Source organism: Podarcis tiliguerta (genome assembly GCF_965153285.1).
Source record: "Podarcis tiliguerta genome assembly, chromosome: 12".
Lineage (NCBI taxonomy): Eukaryota > Metazoa > Chordata > Lepidosauria > Squamata > Lacertidae > Podarcis > Podarcis tiliguerta.
The window spans coordinates 14,738,642-14,765,847 of NC_139545.1; the positions used below are offsets into that span (position 1 = coordinate 14,738,642).

At 45.0% G+C, this 27,206-nt stretch overlaps 1 protein-coding gene and 1 long non-coding RNA gene across 2 annotated transcripts in view; one reads left to right on the forward strand and one right to left on the reverse strand.

The window, feature by feature from the left end:
* The window catches only part of LOC310660522, a 45,069-nt gene extending 43,962 nt beyond the window's left edge, over positions 1 to 1,107 (forward strand). Inside the window, exon 3 of the long non-coding RNA XR_014503475.1 lies at positions 1,007 to 1,107. This is a non-coding gene — a long non-coding RNA (uncharacterized lncRNA). The remainder of the gene's footprint in view (positions 1 to 1,006) is intronic.
* LOC310660301 (collagen alpha-4(VI) chain-like) overlaps positions 1 to 27,206 on the reverse strand; it is a 92,314-nt gene that overhangs the window by 15,884 nt on the left and 49,224 nt on the right. The window contains exons 19-33 of the mRNA XM_083404624.1: positions 26,756 to 26,800; positions 24,444 to 24,497; positions 23,193 to 23,255; positions 22,501 to 22,566; positions 21,900 to 21,953; positions 19,475 to 19,510; positions 15,327 to 15,389; positions 14,002 to 14,064; positions 12,965 to 13,027; positions 11,068 to 11,130; positions 8,772 to 8,822; positions 5,178 to 5,213; positions 4,008 to 4,070; positions 996 to 1,058; positions 314 to 349 (exon numbers count right to left, since the gene is read on the reverse strand). Coding sequence (XP_083260750.1) covers positions 314 to 349; positions 996 to 1,058; positions 4,008 to 4,070; positions 5,178 to 5,213; positions 8,772 to 8,822; positions 11,068 to 11,130; positions 12,965 to 13,027; positions 14,002 to 14,064; positions 15,327 to 15,389; positions 19,475 to 19,510; positions 21,900 to 21,953; positions 22,501 to 22,566; positions 23,193 to 23,255; positions 24,444 to 24,497; positions 26,756 to 26,800 — 819 coding nt within the window. The remainder of the gene's footprint in view (positions 1 to 313; positions 350 to 995; positions 1,059 to 4,007; positions 4,071 to 5,177; positions 5,214 to 8,771; positions 8,823 to 11,067; positions 11,131 to 12,964; positions 13,028 to 14,001; positions 14,065 to 15,326; positions 15,390 to 19,474; positions 19,511 to 21,899; positions 21,954 to 22,500; positions 22,567 to 23,192; positions 23,256 to 24,443; positions 24,498 to 26,755; positions 26,801 to 27,206) is intronic.

The window sequence follows — 27,206 nt, forward strand, 5'->3', positions numbered from 1 at the left end:
GCAGACAGAATGAAGCCGGATAGTCGATTAGGACCAATGCCTAAGCCAATACCACTCATCACCTGTAACCAATAAAGTTGTGGCCAATTTTAGCCCATTAGCCTAAATATCCGTGTCTTGTGTGTTTATTTCTACTGGTGGGAGGCGGGAACTTGCCACCCAATGCCTGCTACACTGATCATTTGTTGCCCTTTCCTTTAGCAAGGAAGAATTTTGAAGCTCAGCAGTTAAGAGCACAATTCTATGTATATTTTCATTTACTAGTTGATAAGTTTCTGGTGTATCAGGAGTGAGAAAGTAACTTATCGCATACCGTCATTGCTCGTTCGCCTTTTTGTCCTTTATGACCCTGAAAAAAGTAGGTATACGTTTAGGAAATCAAATTACCCTCTTCCCCCATTTCTGTATACACTTGTACATATATATACACACACACATGCTGATGAACACACCCCGATATGATGTGTGTGTGTGGGGGGGGAGTTTCATATATTTTCCCGGTTTGCATCAGTTGGTGGAGCATGAGACTCTTAAAGTCATAGTCGTGGGTTCGAATCCCATGTTGGGTAACAAGTTTCCTGCACTGCACAGACTAGATGATCCTCATTGTCCCTTCCAACTCTACAATTCTACAATTTTTTATCATGCTAAGCCAAACCACAAACAAACGAACATGTGGGTTTTCAAGCTGAAGATGGCAGCTGTTTTTCTCTGCTTTGTCTTACGCCCAAAGTAGGGATGGGTGAATATGTCGATTTCCGTTTCTCATTTTCCCAATCTTAAATTGTGTTCTCCACATTTTCAAATCAGTTTACAATTACTTTTTTTTTTAAGTCTTCATGAAGATTCATCAGTATTACATGCTGTTGATTTTGCAGATGAAATTCATAGCCATATTTTTGTTTATATAATCCTGATCCAGAAAATATAATTTGATAATGTATTTTCAGCTATATTTGGTTTCACAGTTCAATATTAATCTGTATTTCTTTTACCATTCTTCCAGGTTCTCCCCAGCGTCCTGGATCACCAACAGCTCCTGGTGTTCCACCACGGCCCTTTAAAAAAATGCAAAGGCCCCATTAAAATAATGCAACTTGTTTCAGGCTTCATACGTGAAAACAAAAGGTTTGGAGGTTTTTTTGGGTTGGCTGAAAATTCGATTTTTTTGAAAGTTTCATTTTTTAGGTTCCTTCCTCCCCCCAGTTCTCTGCCTGTGAATAAAGTTAGGCAGCTGTGGATTCAATATTATTTCACATTTTAATATTGCTAAAGATAGCAAATGAGCTTGGAGCCTGCTCCTACCAATTCTTCTTTCTCAAGCAGAGTTCGAAATTCCCATTGTTCTAGGCGCGTTTTGTGACATGGAATTTCACAAACACAAGCAGTTTCTGAGCTCTGGGTGCAGTACAGTGTTTAAGATTTCAGATTAAAATTGCCACTGTTACTCGGAAGTAAATCCCAACCAAGTTCAATGGGGCTTCCTCCCAAGTAAAACGTGCATGGATTGGGGACGTGAAAACTTTCTTTTCTTTTCTTTTAAACCCAACATGTTTTGCTTAGGTTTCAGTTGCCTTGTTTAATGTACTTTTAATGTATGATGTGCTTTTAATTTGAAATAATAATAATAATAATAATAATAATAATAATAATAATAATAATATATTTATACCCTGCCCATCTGGCTGGGTTTCCGCAGCCACTCTGGGCTGCTTCCAACCAAATATTAAAAACAATACAGAATCAGACATTAAAAACTTCCCTAAACAGAGCCGCCTTCAGTTGTCTTTTAAAAGTAAAATAGTTGTTTATTGCCTTGACATCTGCTGGGAGGAATTTCCACAGGGCAGGTGCCATTACCGAGAAGGTCCTCTGCCTGGTTCCCTGTAACCTAACTTCTCGCAGCAAGGGAACTGCTAGAAGGCCCTCGGTGCTGGACCTCAGTGTCCGGGCAGAACGATGAGGGTGGAGACACTCCTTCAGGTATACTGGACCGAGGCCGTTTAGGGCTTTAAAGGTCAGCACCAACACTTTGAATTGTGCCTGAAAACATACTGGGAGCCAATGAAGAAATATACTAGCCAGTTACCGTATTTTTTGCTCTATAAGACTCACTTTTTCCCTCCTAAAAAGTAAGGGGAAATGTTTGTGCGTCTTATGAAGCGAATGCAGGCTGCACAGCTATCCCAGAAGCCAGAACAGCAAGACGGATTGCTGCTTTCACTGCGCAGCGATCCCTCTTGCTGTTCTGGCTTCTGAGATTCAGAATATTTTTTTTCTTGTTTTCCTCCTCCAAAAACTAGGTACGTCTTGTGGTCTGGTGCATCTTATAGAGCGAAAAATATGTTACGATGGTTTAAAGAGTGCATGTTAAAGGGTTATCTAACTCAGACTCTCACAGTGATGCTTAAAATCAAAACAATTTTGGAATGGGATCACTGAAGGACCCTTAAGTCTTAGGTTTGAAAATTGGACACTCAAGGTAGGTGTCTTTGCCCTCAGTTGTATAGGCCTTTAATATGTGTTAATTGTGGTGCCAAAAAGATATAGAAATAATAGAGACAGAGGTAGAGGTAGAGATAGAGATATATATGAAGGAAAGGGGGAATGTGGATAATCTAGGGCTTGTCTGCAGAGTGGAAGGAAAGGAGGACCTTTTTCTGCCTCCCCACTTCCAGCCACTCCCTAAAGACTGGAAACGAGACCCTCTTAAGAATATTAGGGAGGCAGGTGGGGAAGCATGGCTTTGTTTTTTGCAGTTTTCAGATGAGGACTAGACCATGTGAAAAATGAACATAATATTTTAGCTGCGGTTCGTTCCTTTGCAGTATTCTTGTTATGAAAAAAGCACGCCTAGACATTCTGTTGTTGCGCCCATAACCTCGATTTAAGGTGCCGTTTAGCTCCTAGCTTTCAGATCTCCATTTCTAACACTGCCCTCAAGTGTTACTTCCTTCCTCTATCGGTATGAAATCATAATAAAATTTCCTTCAGTAATAACTCAGCCAAAATGGATCAGAAGTTCATTTGTTTTGCAAAAAGCACCACATACTACATGACACTCAGTGAGTACTTCCCGTCGTTCCTCTGTGTTGCATTTGATGCTGAAGATCTACTAGTGAAACCCCTAGACACATTCATTTTGAATATTGCCATGCTGTGGCAATATTCAAAATGAATGTGTGTGTGTGTACACAGCCAGATTGGAGGGGTATAAATAACTTATTATTATTATTATTATTATTATTATTATTATTATGACAAACATAAATAAATAAACAGTAAACATCTGTTACAAATCACCACTTGGTCCCAGAAATAACTGGGGATCTACAGTATATTGTCAATTAAAACCAATATTCTACTGGTTTTTCCCTAATAAGATTTTTAAATGATGTGCGGTGCACAGAAACATTTCGTTTTTCTTTTTCAGTGCCCTCGAAATGTTGAATAAATCCAGAGAATATTCAGCAAATTCCCACAGAAAGGGGTGGGGATTTTGAGTGACCATTTTCACACAGCTCTGAGGCATTATTAAAGGGGACCCCTGACCATTAGGTCCAGTCATGGCCGACTCTGGGGTTGCGGTGCTCATCTTGCTTTATTGGCCGTGGGAGCCGGCGTACAGCTTCCAGGTCATGTGGCCAGCATGACTAAGCCACTTCTGGCGAACCAGAGCAGTGCACAGAAATGCCATTTACCTTCCCGCCGGAGCGGTACCTATTTATCTACTTGCACTTTGACGTGCTTTCGAACTGCTAGGTTGGCAGGAGCAGGGACCGAGCAACGGGAGCTTATGCCGTCGCGGGGATTCGAACCACCGATCTTCTGATCAGCAAGTCCTAGGCTCTGTGGTTTAACCCACAGCGCCAGCCGCGAGGCATTATGAGACTATCACAAATTGTAGCAACTGGATTCTAGAAACCATTAGGAGTTTTAAGAACCGTTATAAAGAGAACTCTCCTTTCTCACATATCAAACCACTTAGGATCATTTATCATCCTCACCCGTTGTCCCCTAATTCCTTTGGCGCCTTTATCTCCAGGAATGCCTGGATCTCCATCTTCACCCTAGAAAGGAATCAGAAGTAGAGTTTTGCAGCTAAGAGCTCCTGTTTGGATTGCTTATCCTTTCCTTGCACGAAAAGAAAGTTAATTTGGATCGAAGCCATTGTGTGTGGCGTGCCTTTGTCCTTTTATGGCAGCCCTAGTCCAACGGGTTGCCCATAACCTCATTTTCCTTCCTGAGGAAAACTCAAAGCAGCAAACAGAGAATGGAAAAACTTTATTGATACTGAATATGTTAATTATGCTGGTATTTTGTCCTAATTATGAGAATAATCAATATAACAAAACATAGCAACTATCGCAATATTCCAAAGCAACATTCGTGTCTAAACAACAATCCATTCAATTGTATTAAATACGTAAGGATTAATTCAAGAACAAGGGTCCTCTTTCTGGCCAGGGTGTCACCACCCCAAATCTAGCTTAATGTGTCCAAAGATCAGAGCTGCTTCTTCACTAGAAGGTTTTATACCAGTGGGGAGTGCATTATCCTGTCGTCGTCCCAGAGTTGCTATGTGCTGAAGAGGAGAAAAGGGGTATGCGTTTAGCCACTTTGTGGCTTCCAAACTGGACCAAGGCTGTGGTGCAAGGTCAAAGTGTTAGGACTCCCACTGCCCGGAACCATGGCTCCAATCCACACATCTAGTTAAAGACTATGAAAATAAGAAACATAGCACTCAAAAGGTAAAGGACCCCTGGACGGTTAAGTCCAGTCAAAGGCGACTATGGGGTTGCGGCACTCATCTCACTTTCAGGCCAAGGGAGCTGGCGTTTGTCCACAGACATCTTTCCGGGTCATGTGGCCAGCATGACTAAACTACTACTGGCACAATGGAACACTGTGATGGAAACCAGAGCGCACGGAAACGCTGTTTAACTTCCCGCTGCAGTGGTATCTATTTATCTACTTGCACTGGTGTGCTTTCGAACTGCTAGGTTGGCAGGAGCTGGGACAGAGCAACCGGAGCTCACTCTGTTGTGGGGATTCGAACCGCCGACCTTCTGACTGGCAAGCCCAAGAGGAACGGTGGTTTAGACCACAGCTCTACCCGCATCAAAACAACCCATACAGGAAACATAAATGAGTCACTATAAGAGTATATGCAATACCTGCAGTCCAGGGTTTCCAGGAAATCCAGGCTGCCCCTGAAATTAAAGAAACAGAAACAAAACTTTGATGTGACTTCCTTGCTGGCCGTTTCACAACCTTTTCTTTGCTGTTGCTTAAAAAAGAATTGTTCTATTTTCTTTTCTTTTAGATTAAACACATTTGCAATTTTGTATCTGTATTGGAGTGTGTGTTGTATTGCTTTACATATGCAACTATTTTAACTGTTTATAAATGCAAATGCAATTATATATATTACTCAGGGCAAGCCCATTGAATTGAATGGGCCATACATAGTCATGTTCATTCATTTCAATGGGTATACTCTAAGTAAAACCAGATTGAATGTGTCATCGAATGTGTCTGGTATCATATCCCAGGCAGTTTTTCTTACATCTCATGGCCACTCCAACAGTACTGCAGTTATCTGCTTCATTAAAAAGTTAACCATCTTAAGAAACCTGATCTGCTGGTACTGTATAGTGGGCAAGGCTCCTCTCTTCCTCCATATGATCCTAATCACATGGAGGATAATGTATGAATAGGGTGGAGCATACGAAAATGTCACAGACTATGACATTACACCAGTCACCCAGGTGAGTTACTGTGGCCTCAAAGGAGAGGTAGAATAATACCATAATGGAGGTGCAGATTAGTGCACTGTCAAAATCACTAATGCACCACAGTGGCAAAGCGTGGAGGGGGTTGCAGGGAGGTTGCCCTGGGCACAAAATTTGTTGGGGTCATGCAATTTCAGTACCCGGTGCTGCCTTAATACAGCTAATTGCTTCCGGCACTGGGCTCTGTTGAAAACAGCTTCTCCATGCAAAACAGGAAATGACCTCGCCAGGCAACAGAACGACTCTTCTTATCTCTACGGCTGCGATCTCCTGGATAACGCAGATGCTTTAGGCAGTTGAATGCACGTGCATACACTGTCTATTTCCTTCCTTCTCTCCCCGGGCACTGGCAACCCACGCTACACCACTGACGCAGCATCAGGAAGCAAGTTAAAGAAAGAACAGGAGAGTGAATCCTGAGCTGGTCACAATAAAGCCCGTAGGGATCCATTCACCCTACGATATGCTAATCTTTATTGTCATTGTCCCATACAGAACAACGAAATTGGAAAAATCTACATCAGACATTCAAAAACCCACAAGCCTGCTATCCCAGCTATCCCAGCCTGGTTAGCCCCTAAAAACTCTGATACCCTATAACTGAATACCTTACACTGCGTTTAAAACCAAAATCGCATTTGGATAGATACTGTTTCTCAGGTGGCTAGTCCTAGTCTTTATAACCCTGTACCTTCTTCTAGAAGGCAGAAGCTGCCAAAACATCCTTCCATATTCAACCAGAAGAACTAACTTCCCATGAAATTAGTTCTTATACATCTCCCTCTGTAGTTTTTGGACAATCGTCAGACTCCAGAATACTATACTCGATATAGGAAAGGTTGTCATGCTTCTTTCCCAATCACAACTATTTATCATGCATTGGAAGTGTTGAGTGTTGCATTCCATTCCACTGTTTGTTTTGGACACTAGAAAAAATCGGCAGGCGACTATCCAGATCTCCAGGTAATGCAACAAAACAAACATTTATACTGGCTTTTAATGTTGGTTTTGAATGGAATCTATTTTGTTATATGATCTCAGCAACATGGGTCCCTCGTCAGTTATGGAATGGGTTGCACTTGTGGCATTGTGCTGTCCACAATCAATAATGGAACGTTACCAATGTGCTCTGCCTCACTCTCATCCAAAGGAGGCCTCTTGGCACTTTGGTTCATAAAGCTTCACTCCGCATGTGACTAGGCAAAGCCAGGACATGAGCCAGCATGACAAAGGAAGCAAACTGTGCTACGAATTGGCTGCCCTTCCTTCTGAGAATGGGGCGGTTTAGGGCTCTGCGAGTGGTGTGCACACATTAGGCCCTGAGCCGAGGGGGTGCTGTCTCAAAGCCCAGAAAGTGAGGCGTTGGGCTTTGGGAAGGAGGTGTGAGGCTCTCGTAGGATCCTAGGGCCCTCCCACCTCCTTCCCAAAGCCTACTTAGCACTTTCCGAGCTTTGGGAAGCAGGCGGGAGAGCTCCAGGATTTTGGCCTCGCACAGGGCATCAAATCCACCACTGAGCTGGGCTTACCCATAACAACTTGGATATAAGCATTGCTTTGTTCTGCTCTTAACCCTTTTTGCACACAGTCACTACAAGCACGCTTCTCTGATCCCTACCAGTAAATTAATAAGCATTCCTGCATTAACAAAGATTAGGATTCCCACACCCAAGCAGGCAAACAGACCCAAGATTTTGGAAACTGCTCACAGTGGTGACATAGATCCATGTATGGGTGCAAGTGTGATCAGGGGCACTTTTAACAGACTGGTTGGCAAGCATGGGCTGTGTTTGCAAGAAAATGAGAATGGTTACATCCCCAATGTGTGCTTAAGCTCGGCCGGTAGAGCACAAGACTCTTAATCTCAGGGTTGTGGGTTTGAGACCCACACTGAGCAAAAGATTCCTGCGTTGCAGGACCAGGGGACTGTTGTGGCCCCTTCCAAGTCTACAATTCAATGATTCTATGAGTCTATTCAACAGTGCTCGATAAATCCATATACTGTATTTTTCGCCCTATAGGACGCACTTTCCCCCTCCAAAAATGAAGGGGAAATGTGTGTGCGTCCTATGGGGCGAATGCAGGCTTTCGCTGAAGCCTGGAGAGCGAGAGGGGTCGGTGAAAACCAACCCCTCTTGCTCTCCAGGCTTCAGGAAGCTATCCGCAAGCCTGCGGAGCCCGGCGGGAATTCCCATGGGCTCCAAAGGCTTATGGATAGCTGCCTGCAGCCCGAAGCCTGGGGAGCACGGCACTGTGCACCCCGGGCTTAGGGCAGCTATCCGCAAGCCTGCAGAGCCTGGCGGGAGTTCCCGCCAGGCACCACAGGCTTGCAGATAGCTGCCCTAAGCCTTGGGCGCACAGCGGGCTACAGCACCGCACTCCCCAGGCTTCGGATAGCAACAAGCTCCGGGAGCAATGGCGAGGTTCAGCACAACCTCGCCTTCGCTCTCGGACCCCCAGCCCCGAGGCTAAAAACGAAGCCAAGACAGCTAGCGGGATCCATCCCATTGCTGTCATGGCTTCTTTGCTCTTTGGGGCTGGGGGGGGGAAATAAAACAATTTTTCTTTATTCCCCCCCCAAAAAAAATAAGTGCACCCTATGGGCCGGTGCGCCCTATAGGGCAAAAAATACGGTAACTATTGGAGGCACAATCCACCAGGAACATCTGTACAAGCCCAACAGCAACTAAAGAAATCTGTGCAAGGGAACCCTCGTTTTCTTTTAATGAGGTTTCCATAAGAGACATCCTAAAAGTTTGCACTGCCTGCTGTTAGTGGTTGTTGCTGTATAGCAGGGATGGTGAAATTGTTACCCTACAGATGTTGCCGGACTCTAGCTTGCATGAACCCCAGCCAGGACAGCTAATGCTCAAGGATTATGGGAGTTTAGTCCAAAAATATCTGTAGGGCCACAGGTTCCCCACCCCTGCTGCAGAGTGATAGTTCACTGCGAACGAAACTTCACAGCATGGCTCTCACCTTTGCTCCTTTTCTTCCTCGTATACCATAGCCATCATCACCATCTAGCCCCTGCAAAGAATAGAAAAATCAAAAGATTTTTTTTAAAAAGACTTTTAGGGCTGGCCCTACCATTAGACAGAGTGAGGATTGCATTCAGCTAAGTTCTATTCAAAGTAGACCGGACGAAACAAATCAGCCTAGGCAGGCCGGGTCTTCCTGTTATATACCTGCTGGGATTGACAAGGCATATGACCCTCACCCGAATCTCATTTAACTCTTTGGGGGGGGGAATTAGCATCAGACGTCACGTGCATGGAAGTTGCCAAATCAATTAACCAACTAGGGTTACTGTTAATAGCTCCAGTTTTCCTATAACTTGATATAGCTGGAAAGTTCTGATGAACTGCAAAAGCATTTTTAGTTTGCTTTCTGTTGCTACCCTGGAACTTTTCTTTCTTAGTGCCGCTTTGTTTTGTACGATTCTTTGCAAATAAAGAAAAACAACTTTTCTGCTTGTATATGTTGATAATATAATTTTGGTTACTGGGGACAAACAAGATTTTACAAAAACAAGATTGGGTGCAGGCCTGGCCAGGACATAGTCATCCTGACTGTGACAAAGATGACCTGTGTGCTTGCTTGCTTGCTTGCTTGATTAACAGCTGTTGGGAAATTCAAGGTCCCTGCTCTCCCTTCTTATGGTCTTTGTACTGGACCGGGAGACACTAATAGAGACCATTCCATGTCAAGAAGGAGGGCAAGTGGGCACTCTATCAAATCACAGGACAGGAGCTACACAGAGCAGGGGCTATTCACTAGTGGTGCCCATTGTATGCCTCACTCTTCCCAGACCTGCTCTCTTTTGGCCTGTATTTTGGAGCTTTATAGGAAGGCTTTGGAAGAACTGGTTGACAAGTCTTATCAGTTGCTGACGTATGAGCAGATCTTATTTGCTGCTGTTCTGGGCTTCTGGTGCACCAGGGTTTACACCAATGTAATAGAGTTGGCCAGGATGCCAGAAGGGATACAATTTATGAGCTTTTCCCATTATCTGCACAGCAGGGGATGTTAAGTCAACAGTGCTAAGGCTGAGCTGAAAATTCACTGTTGGTTACCTGCTTTCAGCAACAGGGGTCGCTGTTTGGTAGAACCCAGATTCTAGAGCTCCCTATTGGTGGCCCTTAGGTAATTCACAAAATACAGAGTCCATTCATAAAACACATAAAGCATAGAGCAGTAACATAAATCTCCATTGCTACATATTGGGTGTATATTTCAGCGGTTGAACGTACAGGTTTATGGCCATGTTGTAGTGGAGTGCTTATGCAACTGTGAATAAAAGGTGGCTGGGCTCATTGTCTCGGGGTTGGGGGGGAGGTGACAAAACTGATTTCCAATAAGAGCCCCCCTTTATTTCCATAACAAGTCCTTGAGTCTGTACTCTGAATAGTGACACCAGGGACCTAGAAGGTGCAGGGCTTGTCAGTCCAACTGCTGCTCAGTCTCATCAGGGCTGACCTTAAGGCAATTGGAGCAATTTGGCCAAATTGGGCCCTGTGTGCCGCTCCTAAGGGGAGCCCCGCACCAGGGCAATCTAGATGGATTTTATTTATATCTATAAGATTTTGCAGACTTTGGCTGTGAACTGGGGCCCTACAAAAACAAATTCAAGTTGTGTCCCACTGCTTCAAATTTGGCCTCACTGGCTAGCCCTAAGTCTCATAGTTGCTGGGCCTGAGTTGCCCAGCCCTTGCATGAAGTCTTGGGTTTGCAATTTTGGGAGAGGGGAGACTGCCCACTTGGGAGTGGGCAGGCTGGCAAGGCCCCCTATATTTAGAGGCCCTAGGCTTCAGCCTACTTAGCCTATACATAAATCCAGCACTGCTGAGAAGAAATGACTGGCATCTTGGCATGAAACTCACAAACTGTATCCTTGGCGCATCTTTTCTATTTCACTCATTCTACAGGACAAGTTGCTTGTTGCGGTTTTACTCTTGAGAGCCATTGTGCCAGATCTGGCAGCAATATCTTAAGAAGTGTCCAAATTGGTGCGGTTTGGAATGTTTCGATCTGCCACCTGGATTCAAGATGGCGGCTGATAGATTTTTCTTTTAAAAAGCTCCTCCATCTTGGGAACTGTCGTGCCAATTTTGCCAATGATATCTCAAGAGGTTTCCAAATGCGTAGGGAACAGACAGAAAGGAAGTAGAGGAAGAAAAAGGATGAAGGAAAATCAAACGGAGCAACCGTTCTTTTTCAGAGGCAGAAAAATTCAGTCACAATCAAGACTCAGAATCAGAAAGGCAAAACTCACAATCAAGCCTCTTGGTCCAGGTAGCCCCTGTAGGCCTTTTTCTCCAAGATCACCATGTTCTCCCTTTCACACAGTACAAAACAGAGATTAACCATTAAATACGGACCAATAGAACAGACCAATTTTATTGTTTTGGTGTCTGTAGTCTAGCTCTCAATAAGGCAGCAAACTCAGGACGGTCTGTACTGCGACAGATTGAAAGTGGGGGTTTCCATAATGGATAGCTCCTCCAGACAAAATAATCCCCTTTACATAGAAAACTAGATTTCAGACAGAAGGCTTCTAGCCTAGCCCTCTCCCTGACAGACTGCTGATTATATGAAACACTGGTTACCATTAGAGTTGACAAAGCTTTGGGTAAAATGTTCAGACATGTGTGAAGGGGCATGTTAGCACCTCATCCTAGTACGTACTTATAGAAAAACTAGGCCTCAAGTTTCCCCATGAAGGCCAGAGAAGTCTATGGAACTTATTTAGGGTTGCCACATTTCAAGTAGTAGAAATCTGGAAACAAAAAGTATTGGGGGGGGGGATCGCCCCAAAGGTGTTGTTGAGCTTCCTGGTTCTGTTTGCAAAACCCCAGACATTTTGCTGATTTTTTGAAATTTTCCTCTGTGTACTAATTTTACTGTTTGACATCCCAGGAAAAACTGGACATATGGCAACCCTAACTTATTTTAAATGGCAGATGGTACCAAATAATAGACTATCTGTAAGAGTTATTTTATTTTATTTTAAAATACCACCCCCCATGTTAGATATGGATGATCACCATCATGAGCTCCACAACTTGGTGAGCCATTTGAAGTAAAGACAGCTGATAGCAACCAACAGCATTTTCATTCCAGAGAATTTTAGTGAGTTTGAGCAGGGGACTGAACAGGGCAGGAGGCAGGGAGGTAAACAGTAGGTGCCACCAATGCCAGGCACAGCCAACAGAGTGGCAGCACACACACACACACACACACACACACACACACGTCCTCTTCTGCTGATCTTAGGAGAAGAGGGCAGCCCTTTTAAGTATTCTGACCTCCTCCCAAGTCATTTAAGGCAGGGGTTGCCAGCCTGGCACGCACGGGCACAAGGGTGCCCACCCATGCTAGCATGGTGTGGTGGTGACTTTTTCATTTCATTCACCCATTCAGCCTTTATTGGCATAACAGGGAGCCTTCCCATACTGTTCTGTGTTGCTGTTTCTTTTTCTGCTCTGACATTTTGCGTCATACAACGCCCCTAATGCCAGCGTGGTTAAGAGTGGTGGACTAGTAATCTGGTGAACCAGGTTCGCTTCCCTGCTCCTCCACATGCAGCTGCTGGGTGATCTTGGGCTAGTCACACTTGTCTGAAGTCTCTCAGCCTCACTCACCTCACAGAGTGTTTGTTGTGGGGGAGGAAGGGAGCCGCTTTGAGACTCCTTAAAGGGAGTGAAAGGCGGAATATCAAGTCCAAACTCCTCCTCCTCCTCCTCCTCCTCCTCCTCCTCTTCTTCCTAACAGCCACTGTTTTGTGATATGCCACACATCCCACAGCGGCCATTTTGTGACTGGGGCCCACGGAATTTTCTCAAAATTCCATATGTGCCCACCAGCCCCGAAAAGTTAACGGCCCCTGATTTAGGCCATTCAGCAAGGGGTTAATTAGTGCTTTGAACTGCAAGACAAATAGGCAGCAGCCAGTGAAGCTGATACAAAAGTGGACTCGCATGTTCCAAAGGACCAGCTCCAGATACATTTTGTGCCGAGTATAAAAGTACAAAAATATTTACAGCCCTGCTCAATTGCTACATAGAGCTGTTCTTTATACTGGACAAAACGAAGGCTGCGTTTTACTTCGGAAGAAACGTGTTCAGACACTTTGTCGAAACACAAAAGGTACTGTTGAAACCAGTTCTTACCTTTTGACCTCTAGGTCCTTCTTTCCCTATGGAGCCAGGCGCGCCATCGATTCCTTGACTACCCTCCAATCAGAAACACATATCGAAAGTCACATTAAGAAAACCACAGCAATCATTGGCAGCCAGTTAAATAGCTTTTGTGTTTTCTCTATAATCCCATCCAGGTTTCAGCAGTCCTGAATGACGTCTGTTCAACTACTACGGAAGAAAGGGCAGACATAGAATCATAGAACCGTAGACATATATACACTAAAGGCATTTATTTCTTTTAAAAGCTTCAGTCCGCATCTTATGATAGAATGCAGCTGAACAGATGAATAGGCAACGTGAGGCCCCAAAGTTGTATTTTGGGGGATTTTACTTGTTCAGAGAAAGTAGCAGTGAGAAAGTCATTTCAGAGGATAGCTTTGGAGATGCGGGAAGCTGACATGACTCAGAAGTCTGGATGGAGGAAAGGGGAACACTAGGAACAGGGATTTCTGCAAATGACCCTAGAAGCAGCTTGCAAATTTAAACACGCATTGGCTGAAATGCACATATAAATAATTGGAAGCCGCCCAGAGTGGCAGGGGCAACCTGGGCGTCATCATCAATGAACACGAGCAAAATTGGGCATTTTGCAGTTGGGCATCATCATCAATGAACACGAGCAAAATTCAGGCTCAAAAGGACTCTACATACTTTTGCATTGATCCAAATTAAAAACCCATGATACAGTGCATAAGCAAACTCAGGATGCTCTACTACAGTTGTAAAGCATAGACTACAAAACCTGTGACTAGGAACAAAATACTTGTGCACAGAAATATCTGGGGGATGTATAAGAGGCGAGAGGCCTTCGCTTGGGGCTCACATGGTCTCCTTCTTTCCCTGCTGAAATTAGGCTTGCAAGAAGTTTCTCTTGAAGCCAACAGCAGAATAGGTAGTCCTGTGCGATTGGTTATGTCTGTGGTGCCCGCAACAGTTCCTCCATTTTGCAAATGTTCCTATGGACTTTAAAAGACTGACGAAGTAAGACATATCATTTTAAGACATACTTGGGGTCCTGGAAAGCCTTGGAGTCCTCTAGGTCCTGGTATTCCTCGTAAACCTGGTGTACCCTGAATGACACAGGAGACAAAGGAATATGTTAGGGTTCCAAGGGGTTGCTTGAGAGTAAGCCGGCAAATGCCTCCCTGCTCGGCTGTGAAGCCTTGCTTTTGATGCCAAAATAAACTTTATCTGTCCAGAGCGCCACTCTCCCGTGGCTGGCTCATTCACTGGCAGTATCCGTGAGTGGGCGGTCCTTAAACCTTCCCCAGCAAAGTACCGTATTTTTTGCTCTATAAGACTCACTTTTTCCCTCCTAAAAAAGTAAGGGGAAATGTGTGTGCATCTTATGGAGTGAATGCAGGCTGCGCAGCTGTCCCAGAAGCCAGAATAGCAAGAGGGATTGCTGCTTTCACTGCGTAGCGATCCCTCTTGCTGTTCTGGCTTCTGAGATTCAGAATTCCCCCCCCCCCTTGTTTTCTGTTAGGATATTTCCATTCCACCTTAAAAGGGAGCAGGCTTTGAATCACAGAGTCTGCGTATTTCCTGTTTTCACAGGATGTTTCTGTTGTGTCTTTGTTTTCGTTTCTCTCTCTGCCGGAACTCTGAAGCAGGCAGTCATGTTTTTCTTTGTTCTGATCAACACAGAAATAAACTTGTAAATAATGCTCTCCTGACTGCATCTTTCGCTGTGCATTATCTGCTGATAGAGCGTGCACGGCTCTGGAATGATGGACTTTGTCTCCCTGGCAGTATACCAACATTTTCCTCCTCCCAAAACTAGGTGCGTCTTGTGGTCTGGTGCATCTTATAAAGCAAAAAATACGGTAGTTTCTTGACGCCCAGTCTGCGCCTCCCCTCTCGGAGCGAAAGCTTACTGCACAAGGAGGGCGTGGGTAACGGAGGGCCTCTCCCCTCCTCGCTTTGCCCAGGCAAGGTGTCTTGGCACCGCCTCGCCTCCTCTGAGCCCTGACGCTCCTCTCCACTGGAGGCGTGGTTACTCTCCTCTGCTGAGGAGGTGCTGCTTCCCACTATCTTGGGGGGGGGGGTCTCTGTAATCCATCTGGCTTTTCCCCTCTCCCCCCTTAGCCGATGGCAGTTCCCTGACAGAATACAATAGGTTTTTGATGCATGTTGACCAAGCCCCAGATGCAGCCTTACTTTAGTGGCTCTGGCCTGTTGATGCAACCGCTTCAATACACAATGGCTACTGGAAGCAAATCCTACCTGTTTCGATTCACAACCTGCCGAGAGTCAGTCACTACAATATGCAGAATTCAGCTTTGACAAGACACCCCTCTAAGCACTGCAACAGAACACAGATTTATATTACCTGGTTTCCTTGTAGCCCCATCTCACCAGGAAGACCTGGGTCACCTTCATTTCCTTTTAGGCCCTGTCAAAGAGAAGAGAACAGTACTAAAGGAGACACATGTTTCTGACCTGCAGCATTCTGTGAGAGTGAAGGAAATGCAGTTTCTGCCCAGATATTACCTAGCAGAAACTTGATTTCGCGCACAGTCAACCACAACCTCGACAACAAAACAGCAACAACATGCCACTATTGAAAACTATATTGTTTAGACAGTATTGTTTTGCAATATGACCTTTTGTTGTTTTTTTGTTGTTTTTTGAAGTTTTTATGGATACTTTGGTTTATTTTACTCTTATATGTTGTATCCTGCATTGTTATATTTTGACTAAAGTTGATAATTATAAATATGTCCATAAATAAGTACTTGTCTCCTCCGCAGAGTTGGTGGCCCCAGCTGGCTGATGTGTAACGGCATTGCTATCATCCATTGCTGCCATTTTAACTTCTCACAGTGTCCCCACCGAAGCATCACTCCTAGGCATTGTGGGAAAACTAAATGGTGGATCCAAACTGCATGGCCTGGAGAGATGAGGACAGGTGTTAACAAACCTGTGGGCCTAGGGGCTGCCCGACCATGCAGGGTGCCAGGCTTAACAGATGATGGGCCTTCTATTGCTAAAAGAGTGTTCATACGTTCATCATGGGTTGAGCATTAGGGATGTGAATAAAGGTACTTAAGTATCATGGAGAAGGATGCAGCCGACCCGCTTGGTCTAATTTTTCCTTTCTGACAAAGAGATGGAAAAAGCAAAGCAAACAGACCCATAATTACCAGCTTTTGAAACATCAGGTAGTTCAACTGGTGCTTTTTGCCTGAATCCCTGGAGCAAAAATGATGGGAGCTGTTTCCAAAGCTTTAGTTTGGTGACAAAAGAAAAATTACCAGGAGGAGCTGTAATCCGAGAAAACATTTATTGACACCCAAGGCAATCATTAACCGGCATGGGGTTTGTAAGGAAATAAAGAAAGCTAAGATGTTGCATTGCTGAGTAATGCTCAACTTTGGACAGAAAAGCGGTCTGCTGTGACAATTTAAACGCGTGTTTGTGGTAGGATGGGGAGAAGTAAATTCAGATCAAAGCCAAAGCCTGCAGGGCCCTCTACGGCTCCAAAGTAAAACTGACACTGCAAAGAAAACATCTTACAAAGAAGCTGGTGTTGTTAAGTTGGCAGAAGCAGGTGTGTAAGAGATGTGTAAACTTTGGGCAAGCGACATTTCATTTTGAGGCCAAACTCCCTTCATCCCACTGCGAAAATGAAGAACATAAGATGAGTCTGGCTGGAGCGGACCCAATGAATTTCAGTCTAGCATTCCATTTGCAACATGGACCAACCAAAAGGCCCGGGAAACCTGTAAGCATGCTTAAAAGAAATAGAGCTTAGGAAGAGAGGGATTTGTTTTATTTTTGTCAATGTCACCTGCATTCATTCATCTTTTACACCCCGTTTCCACATCGTTCTGCAAAAGCATTTTAGGGCATTTTACCCTAAAACTGTACTGGTTTTCCCAGTAGTGATGTATGGTTTTCCCAGTAGTGATGTATGGAAGTGAGAGCTGAACCATAAAGAAGGCTGATTGCTGAAGAATTGATGCTTTTGAATTATGGTGCTGGAGGAGACTCTTAAGAGTCCCATGGACTGCAAGAAGATCAAACCTCTCCATTCTGAAGGAAATCAGCCCTGAGTGCTCACTGGAAGGACAGATCCTGAAGCTGAGGCTCCAATACTTTGGCCACCCCATGAGAAGAGAAGACTCCCTGGAAAAGACCCTGATGCTGGGAAAGATGGAGGGCACAAGGAGAAGGGGACGACAGAGGACGAGATGGTTGGACAGTGTTCTTGGAGCTACCAGCATGAGTTTGACCAAACTGCAGGAGGCAGTGGAAGACAGGAGTGCCCGGCGTGCTCTGGTCCATGGGGTCACGAAGAGTCGGACACGACTAAACGACTAAACAACAACACCCTTTCTGGCATATAGATGTTTTTCTAAAATGCACATTCTTATATGCGTTTTGGTGCATTTGAATCAAGAAACGTATCACAAAAGCAAAAGAAATGCAAAGGCTGAATGATAACTGCATGCTGATCCACGTAGGCAGACTCAGCAAAACTCCTGAGGAACTGCTAGTCAGTGACAGGCTGTCTTTGGAAGAAAACGAAAGTTTCAAACGGTGATTTATTCCACTTCATTCAGCCCAAGGAGATCAGGGGGTCTCATAACAGCCCTGCCAAGTACCGTATTTTTCACCCTATAGGACGCACTTTTTCCCCTCCAAAAATGAAGGGGAAATGTGTGTGCGTCCTATGGGGCGAATGCAAGCTTTCGCTGAAGCCTGGAGAGCGAGAGGGGTTGGTGCCCCACAAGCTCGGGGGACAGCGGGGAGGCGGAGCACCGCCATCCCGCTATTCCCCGACCTGGTTTGGAGGCTGGCGGTGGGGAGAAGCAAGCTTCTCTCCACTGCCAGCCCCACAAGCTCGGGGGACAACGGGGCAAGCCTCTGCCCCACGGAGGCTAGGGAGGCTGTCCCTGGAGGCAGAAGAGGGAGACAGAGTGCTCCGTCTCCCGCTTCTAGCTTGGGGATGGCTGTGGGGGGGGGGGGAATTCATTGATTTCCCCCCAAAAAAACTAGGTGCGCCCTATGGGCCAGTGCGCCCTATGGGGCAAAAAATACGGTAAGTTAGGCTGAAATGTAGTGAGTGGCTCAAGGCCACCCATCCAGCTTCATGGCTTGTTTGCAAGCAGTGGTGTAGCATCAGTTGCTGGCACCCGGGATGAGCACAATTTTGGTGGGTAGGGGAACGCCAGCCCAGGCCTCACCGGCAACACCACTGGAGTGACCCCACTCCTATCAGAGCAAAACAGGGCAGCATTGAGCTGCCTTCCTGCCCATGCAGGGGAGAGCATGGCTGGTCAACGCAGCCCTTGATGAGTGGAGATTAGCACCAGGCCAGGCCATGGTAGGGTCGCCCGATTCATGCCTACTCAAAAATTGTGCACCCTGGGCCACAGCCTCCCAGCACCCTCCCACTCTACGCCCCAGTTTGCAAGAGCTGCTCACATCTATAGCCAATGCATAGAGGGGGCAGCAGGAGCACCTGATATCCACACACTTCCCAGACCCATCCTTGACATCCGCCCAGTAAACCGAATGTTGGCAAATGCTGGTTAGCCTGGTTCAGCTGCATCCGCATAGCATGTGATGTTCGACTCAGCACACAGACACTGGGGAGCAGCATCAAAAGACATGCGGCCATCAGAGGTTTGCTAGCGGACACTCCTCTTGCTACACCCTCCATGCATTTGCTATATATAGAGAGGGAGATATTTTGAACAGTTCTACATTTAAAAAAGGGACGCGGGTGGCATTGTGGGTTAAGCCACAGAGCCTAGGACTTGCCGATCAGAAGGTAGGAGGTTCGAATCCCCGCGACAGGGTGAATTCCTGTTGCTCGGTCCCTGCTCCTGCCAACCTAGCAGTTCAAAAGCACGTCAAAGTGCAAGTAGACAAATAGGTACCGCTCCGGCGGGAAGGTAAACGACGTTTCCGTGCACTGCTCTGGTTCGCCAGAAGCGGCTTAGTCATGCTGGCCACATGACCCGGAAGCTGTACGCCGGCTCCCTCGGCCAGTAAAGCGAGATGAGCGCTGCAACCCCAGAGTCGGCCACGACTGGACCTAATAGTCAGGGGTCCCTTTACCTTTTACATTTTAAAAAATAATAATGCACGAGCTTAGATGAGGATTTGAGAAATGCTATGAAGCCTAAGCCAGGATTAAGAAGTAACCACAAACTCAGATCTTGAAACAGCAGTTTTCAAACTGCTGCATGTTTCAAACTGTGGTCCTTCCAGTCTTCATGATCAATTTCCACTGATTGGTCGGGCCACTAGATTATCAAGAACAATGCCCTTGTTTTCATGAAAGGCACAGCTCTCCTTTCGATATCTAGCTCCGTAAGTCAAGAAAGTTCCAGCTTCAGAACAGGAAGGGAACACAAGTCATCACTATTCAGAATGGCAATGCCAGTTCCTGCGTCGGTTCCAGGAATAAGGGGCAAAAGCTAATAATAATACATTCAGCATTATGTGAGTGCAGTGGCTACTGACCTTTAAGCCAGGACGACCTCTGCGGCCATTGGGACCCTAAACGAAAGGGGAGGAAACAGCTTTTAAAACAAGCTTTAAAGAATGGCACTTTATATGTCCACTTATACATCATCCAAAAAGAAGAAATGCATTTCCCCACCCCACCCCCAAAAAGAGGGCAATAAATGACATACATTTGCATTACCATTTGCAAATGCCAAGTTATATGTATCTAACTTTGCAAGCACAGAGTATCACTCATGCAGAAGGATTTTCCTTTCCTCTCCTTGCCCTGCATACCTGCAAAATCTGCTCCAGGGTGTCTTCCAGCTCCCTGGAGAAGATTTTGAGGGTGCCCAAGGAGCAGGGCGATAATGGGACGTGGGTGGCGCTGTGGTTTAAAGCCTCAGCGCCTAGGACCTGCCAATCGAAAGGTCGGCGGTTCGAATCCCCGTGGCGGGGTGTGCTCCCATCGCTCGGTCTCAGTGCCTGCCAACCTAGCAGTTCGAAAGCACCCCCGGGTGCAAATAGATAAATAGGGACCGCTTACTAGCGGGAAGGTAAACGGCGTTCCGTGTGCTGCACTGGCTCGCCAGATGCAGCTTGTCACGCTGGCCACGTGACCCGGAAGTTTCTCCGGATAGCGCTGGCTCCCGGCCAATAGAGTGAGATGAGCGCACAACCCTAGAGTCTGTCAAGACTGGCCCGTACGGGCAGGGGTACCTTTACCTTTAAGGAGCAGGGCGCAGAGCAGAGGAGGGAAAATTCTGTTGCACAAGCAGAAGTCTGATGCACTAACAGAACAGAAGCGCTGGATATGCCCCAGTTACTATTATTTAAACTGAGATGCACTGAACTTCTTTAACGGGGAAGACGGCCAGTAGGTGACAAGCGTGGGTGGCCAATCTGCTGTCCGGGTGCTGTTGATGGGTAGCTCCTGCTCTCCCTCATTATGGTTCTTTAAACCAGATTTGGACCAGGCAGCCCTTCAAATAGGGGACTCCTTCAAGTGGAGGACTATTCTCTGTAAAGCATGGCCACCGTAACTGTAGAATATTACCTATGGGAAATATTCATCTTACATTGGACCCTTCTAAGTCAATGAAGAGGCTAGTCAGCTGCTCCAGCTTCCGCAATGGGACGATCGCTACCTCTGCTAACTTAGAGGTGTTTTGTCAATCAGCCCTGCATTTTAAACCACCAGGAGTTAAAACCGGCTAGCCAGTTTGCAGTGAAGCTAAATTAGTTCATATGGGAATAAAAAGTCACCAGCAGATGAAAGAGAACCATTTCCTAAAGTGTCTAAGATGAGCAGTGAAAGACCTCAGGTTGCAGTAGGCCACGAGTTGGCAACTTTCTGATAAACTCAGCCTACCAATGCTGGGTAGCATTTGGGCCCAATTACCTATGGCTTGGACACGGGTGGCGCTGTGGGTTAAACCACAAAGCCTAGGGCTTGCCGATCAGAAGGTCAGCGGTTCGAATCCTCACAACAGGGTGAGCTCCCGTTGCTCGGTCCCTGCTCCTGCCAACCTAGCAGTTCAAAAGCACGTCAAAGTGCAAATAGATAAATAGGTACCACTCCGGCAGGAAGGTAATCGGTGTTTCCATGCGCTGCTCTGGTTCACCAGAAGCGGCTTAGTCATGCTGGCCACATGACCCAGAAGCCAATAAAGCGAGATGAGCACCGCAACCCCAGAGTCGGTCACGACTGGACCTAATGGTCAGGGGTCCCTTTACCTTTACCTATGGCTTACAGCACAAGCCCATGCGTAATTGATTCAAAAGCAATTCAACGGGGCTTATGTCATGGAATGGTCTGAAACAGAGGATTGGGAAATGCATTCTCAGGCAGATCAGCTCCTCTTTGACGAGGAGGAGCGGGGGAGATCCACCCTCCCTGTTTCCAGCGGTTTCAGAAGCAGAGGGAGACACAAACACTGAGCAGCTTAGACAGGAATTACCTAGCTATGAGATAATGGACTGAGAAACAGAAGGGAGGGAACAGCCAGCAGAGATGTCATTACAGAGTGTGGGGGACCCCCTCCCCAAGAACTAGGAGGTCCATCCGTATTAGAGAACAAAGAAAGCAGAGAGGGGGAACTTCCCGTTGGCGCCCAGGATGTTGCGGGAGATGGAAGGGGGAGGAGTTAGAGTAGCTTGTGGGTCCTATCTCTCCTTGTGGAGAGATGTGGATCTTTGCTTGCAGTCTGATGATTGAATACAAAGGACTATAAAATAGAAAGTGCTCGTTAATTCTTGTCTGTGAAGTCATACTCTCCACACCTGACAGCTTAGTTGCAGAAAAGAGTGTACAGGATTGCAACATAATCTTAGGGGGTTCTGTTCTGGGTTTTTTGTTTCTTTGAAGTAGTTTGTCCCCTGTAAACTGAGCCATAGCATTTCCTTGATGCATTTACATCTTTTCTATTACAGCTGCTCTTACATTTGCACCCTTCTCGCCTTGCTCGCCTTGCACGCCATCAGTTCCCAGGTCCCCCTGCAGAACACAGTGAGATTACTAAATTACATTTGTGCCTTTGACATATTCCAGACATGTGCGATGAACATGTAATTCAAGGCAAACATACTCATCCGAATAGTTGCGGTACAGCATTGCTTTGTAAGCAGTTTCACCGTAGCCAATTGAATCCAAGTATCTAAATCGTATCTACTTTGATGGAACAGAACAATAGAGACTAGTCTAGTTCCAAATGAAGCATATTGTCGGAGGCGTCTTCTCCCATTTGTCTTCATTGCGCCCCAATGATCTGCCAAAATCCACAGCGTTCATGTGTCTCTTCCCTTTCCAGTAATCAGGATTAAGGTTGCAAAATAGGTCAACTGGATCCAAGCTGGCAAGACTTTGGTGGGGTTTTCGCCCCCAAGATAAATATTAATAAATATTAGTGAATTAATAAATAAATCCCTGTTTCAATGAAAGAAGCTATCAACATTCAATCTTGCAAAAATGATGCCTTCTCTTTTCAGATATTTCTAAATATACACATTAGTTTGTTCTTAACAATTTCTAGATGTCTGGATACCTGCCGTCCCATGATTCCTTTTGCACCAGCTGGACCAAAGGCATTGTTGTCAATTCCAGGAACCCCCTGAAATGAACAAATACACACTTAATTGTTACCAGTGACCTATGCTATGCTAGCATAGCTGGGGGTGGGGGGGAATGGATGACCGACATCAACATCCATTTTAGTTGAAATATAGGCCTGCAATCAAAAATCTTTCCCTGAAGAAATGAAAGGGATCATCTGGCAATGAACGCAAGCGGGCAATCTGAGCAGATGTTGATTGGAGATAAGTTTCATAAGACAAAGAGGTCAGAGAGGTTGAAAAACATTTTAAATCTAAAAGAATGTCCATGTCATACCCCTTTTAGAAATGCATTTGTGTTCTGTGCCAATAGTAGAACAGCAGATTGTGTCCGCTTTCTTGTAACTTCTAACAAGGCGAAATGGGTCTCCTCAAAGCACAGCCTCTGGTTGGCCACTATGAGAATCAGATGCTGGACTTGATAGGCCTTTCAGCCTGATCCTGCAGACCCCTTCTTACATTTTTGTAAGTCCAGCCACAACAAAATTTGGGGTGAGGGAAGGGCTGTCAAGAGCTGCAAAGGCCAGAACTGGAAGCAGCTAGTTCTGTGAGAAAGGTTGGGTATAAATCGATAAATGTGTGGATTTTTGATTAAAAAATAATAACAACAGCCATCATTACTCACATTGTCTCCTCTTACACCAAGCTCTCCATGCTCACCAGGCTCTCCTCTGGGGCCTTTTCTACCCTTCATCCGGGGAAAAAAATGACAAACAGCAGTTAAAATGTTATGTACCACCTCACCTTATCAAATGCAATCTTTACCTCCTCGGGCCTTATTTCAGAATGATGAGGGCCACTGACTGGGCAGAAGAAATGCTGACTAACATCAGTTCCTTTCCTGTGAATTAGATATATATTCCAAACTTAGGTCCTATCTGCAGTAGATGTTTAAAGCTGTACGATAACACAGTAATGCTCATGGCTTCCACCAAACAATCCTGAAACTCGTTTGTTTAGGGTGCTAACAGTTGCTAGGTGATCCCTACTGCCCTTGCAGAGTTATAGTTCTTAGAATGGCTTAACAGTCAAACCCTCTTCCCAGGTAACTCTCGAACCTACCGCTTGTTAAAGGAAGTAGGTGTGTCCTAAGAAGTCTACAGTTCCCAGGATTCTTTGAGGGGAGTCATCACTGTTTAAAGCATATGATAGTGCTTTGAACATATAGCAGACCCTCCAAGTGTCCCTATTTTCCAGAAACAGTTTCGGATTTAAAGAAGCTGTCCCAGTTTCTGATTTAATCCCAGAATGTCCAACTTTCCCTTAGGAAGTCCCTATTTTCATCAGAGAAATGTCAAAGGGTATGGAGTTATCCAATCCCAGAGCCATCTGAAGGTAGCCCTGTATAGAAAAGTTTTTTTAAAAATGTTTAATGTTGTATTATGTTTTTATATAACTTGGAAGCCACCCAGAGTGGTTGGGGCAACCCAGTCAAGTGGGTGGGGTATGAATAGTAAAATGATGATGTTGGTGGTGGAATAGGAAGTCTTCCACCTCAGAGGACTATTGGAGTTTATGGTATAGTACGAATGGGGCCTTGGTCATTAGACAGTTCAGAGCCATTTCCAACAGTTCAGAGGCTCTGCCTTATAGGCAAGGCAACCGTACACAGAGGTGCAAGTTATCTCAACACATCTACAAGTGTTTGTGTGAAACAACAAACACTTACTTATTTGTGCAGCTCAACAATTGTGTGCACAGGTACATGGACTGTACATTTGTTGGGTGTTGCATGTGCATAAATATACAAGTAAGCATGCAGCTCAACTATCTGAGCACACTGGTACACAGGTCGTACCTTCGTTGAACGTAAAGAAGTATGAACATCCCTAGTGCCTTTTGCCAACAGACAGTTAAAATATATAATTATCTTTACCCTTCGTCCTGAGCTGCCCTTTGGTCCATGTGATCCAGGAATTCCTCGTTCTCCCTAGAACCCCAAAAGAAAAAGAAGTACAACTCAGTAATCATGTGCAATATGCTTGTCATAGAAATCTCAGGCAGAGTCTCCAGACTTTTAGAAGACATATAAAGCTATTTAAACATATAAAGCAAAAGGGAAGCTTCTGGGATAGCTCAGTAGGGACAGCACGAGACTCTTAATTTCAGGGTCATGGGTTTGAGCCCTGTGGTTGAAGAAAGATTCCTGCATTTCAGGGGGTTGGACTAGATGATCTTTGTTGTCCCTTCCAACTCTATGATTCCCCCCCAAGCCATGAATAGCACCACCAAGTGATCAAAATCCCCCACCAAGCAGACTTTTAATTCCGCTTGGTCCCAGTTTGCATTTAGGGAAATCAAAATGTAGATTTAGCAACTGTTCAGATTCAGACTGTGTTATGTACTGAGTTGAATAGGATCCAAAATGCAGCAGTCTGATTGGTCCTAGAACAATAGGATCCAAAATGCAGCAGTCTGATTAGTCCTAGAACAATAGGATTCAGAATGCAGCAGTCTGATTGGTCTGCAGGAGCCACCCACTCCAGCTCCAGATGGAAGTGAATCCACAACCTGATTGGCCTACAGGAGAATTCCGGAATTAGCCAATCACGTGCAGCCCATTGTGTAAATAATGTATATAAAACAGATACTTTGGTGGGACTTTCATTCCTCCTCACCACTATGAGCTGAATAAAGAGCATGAAATCCACTCTCGACTCTGAGTATATTTCAGACTGTCATTTAGGAGTTGCTGTCCCGTTATAAGCAAACCCTGGAACCTATGGTTTAATCAAACCTGATACTTCAAGGGAATCTGGAATTCAGGGCACGCTTGCTGATAAAGCTACACAGAAACTGGTGTTCCGGCGAGGTGCATAATGCCAAAGGTTGACAGACATACAGAACGGATTTCAGCAAGCTGCAGCAAAATACCTTAATACCGAAGAATCCTCCAGAAAAACAATCTCTCAAAGGACCTGTTGATGGCATTTTACCATTGTACTGTTGAGAGCGTATTAACTTATGGTCTGTGTGTGTGGTTTGGGAGCTGCACGGTCAAGGAAAAAACAATGTTGTCCAGGGTTGTAAAGACTGCAGAGAGAATAATTGGGTGCACTCTTCCCACCTTGGATCAAATCTATGCTTCCAGGTGCCATAAGAAAGCGGCAGAGATAGCACAGGATAGTACGCACCCCGGAAATTATCTCTTTCAGCTTCTGCCTTCAGGAAGAAGGTACAGGGTTATAAAGACTAGGACTAGCTGCCTGAGAAACAGTTTCTACCCAAATGCGATTTTGGTTTTAAATGCACTGTAAGGAGTCTGTATGGGAGTATATTGTATTTAAAAATGGGGTATCAGAGTTTTTAGGGGGCTAAGCAGGTTGGGATAGCAGGGATAGCAGGCTTGTTGGGTTTTGAATGTCTGATGTAGATTTTTCAATTTCGTCGTTCTGTATGGGACAATGACAATAAAGATTATCATATCGTATCATATCGGTTGAAGTGTGTGAACGGCAGCAAGTAATTTTCTGAATTGCCCCATCTCCCACACTGGAGTGAATTAGGTTTTTCTGTGTCTGTGCCTCTTTGCCAGTTGTTGCCTATCACTTCTGGCATGGTGCAAAAATCTTCTACTGGACGAAGCACAGACAGGTATGGTAACACAGAGTTGATGGGTAACTACACATAGGTCTGGAGGGGTTTGGTGCAACCTGTTATAATTCCCAGTCTGCTGTTGTCAACTTCCTTTCAAACAGAGGAAGGAAACATCATTAGCCTGTTCCAGAGTGAGATTCTGAAGTATGTCTGGGGAGAAATCTTCTGCAGTTCTGGACATTTGTGGTTAAATTTCAAATGCCAAATTTCTTGAAACGGCAGTTTACTATTAAAATAATGTTTCATGACATTTATTTAAACAAATGTGTGCATAATTATTTAAATACCCTTTCACATGATGTTAAAGTGCCCTTTGGAGTTTGTTCCCCTGTCCCACAGTAAAAATTCCTTTTTTTAAAAGCCCTGCAAAGACAAGCCTGTTTACGAAAACATCTGGGGAATGTTTATGGGTCTGCTGTCCTCTTTAAACCATTTTGAAACATCCACAAGATTTCAGTATTATTGACTTGTAACTTGAGGATTGTTTGACTTTTGCAGTCCTTTTAAAAGCGGTACACTTCTTTGAACCATCCAGAAAAGCAGACTGTACCCCCCAAAAAATCCACCATCAAATGGTCTGTCAAATGTTACCTCTTGTCCATCGATCCCGTCAAGTCCACTGTCACCATTTTCACCCTGTTGAAACCATTTGAAAACATGCTCACCATTATTTACCCCTGTAAATAAAATTTCTGAGACATTTCTGCTGCAATAAACAGTTGGGGGTTATTGTTTCATTTGCTCTTGTTATGTTATGCACATTTCTGTTTTTACACTGTAAACTGCCTTGCAATCCTCGGGTGAAGATTTAATAAATCAAAAATAAAATATGTAAAACAAAGAGAGTGATCCATAGGTGGGTATACAATGTACCCATCGCTCATTTGGGATAGTGTTCCCAAAACCATCTCAGGCCACCTGTAAAACTGACTGACGGCAAACAGTATTTAATAGTATCTAACAACCTTTCCCAACCTTGTACCCTCCAGATATTTTGTACTACGATGTACATCATCCTTGACTCTTGGGATGTCATATTATC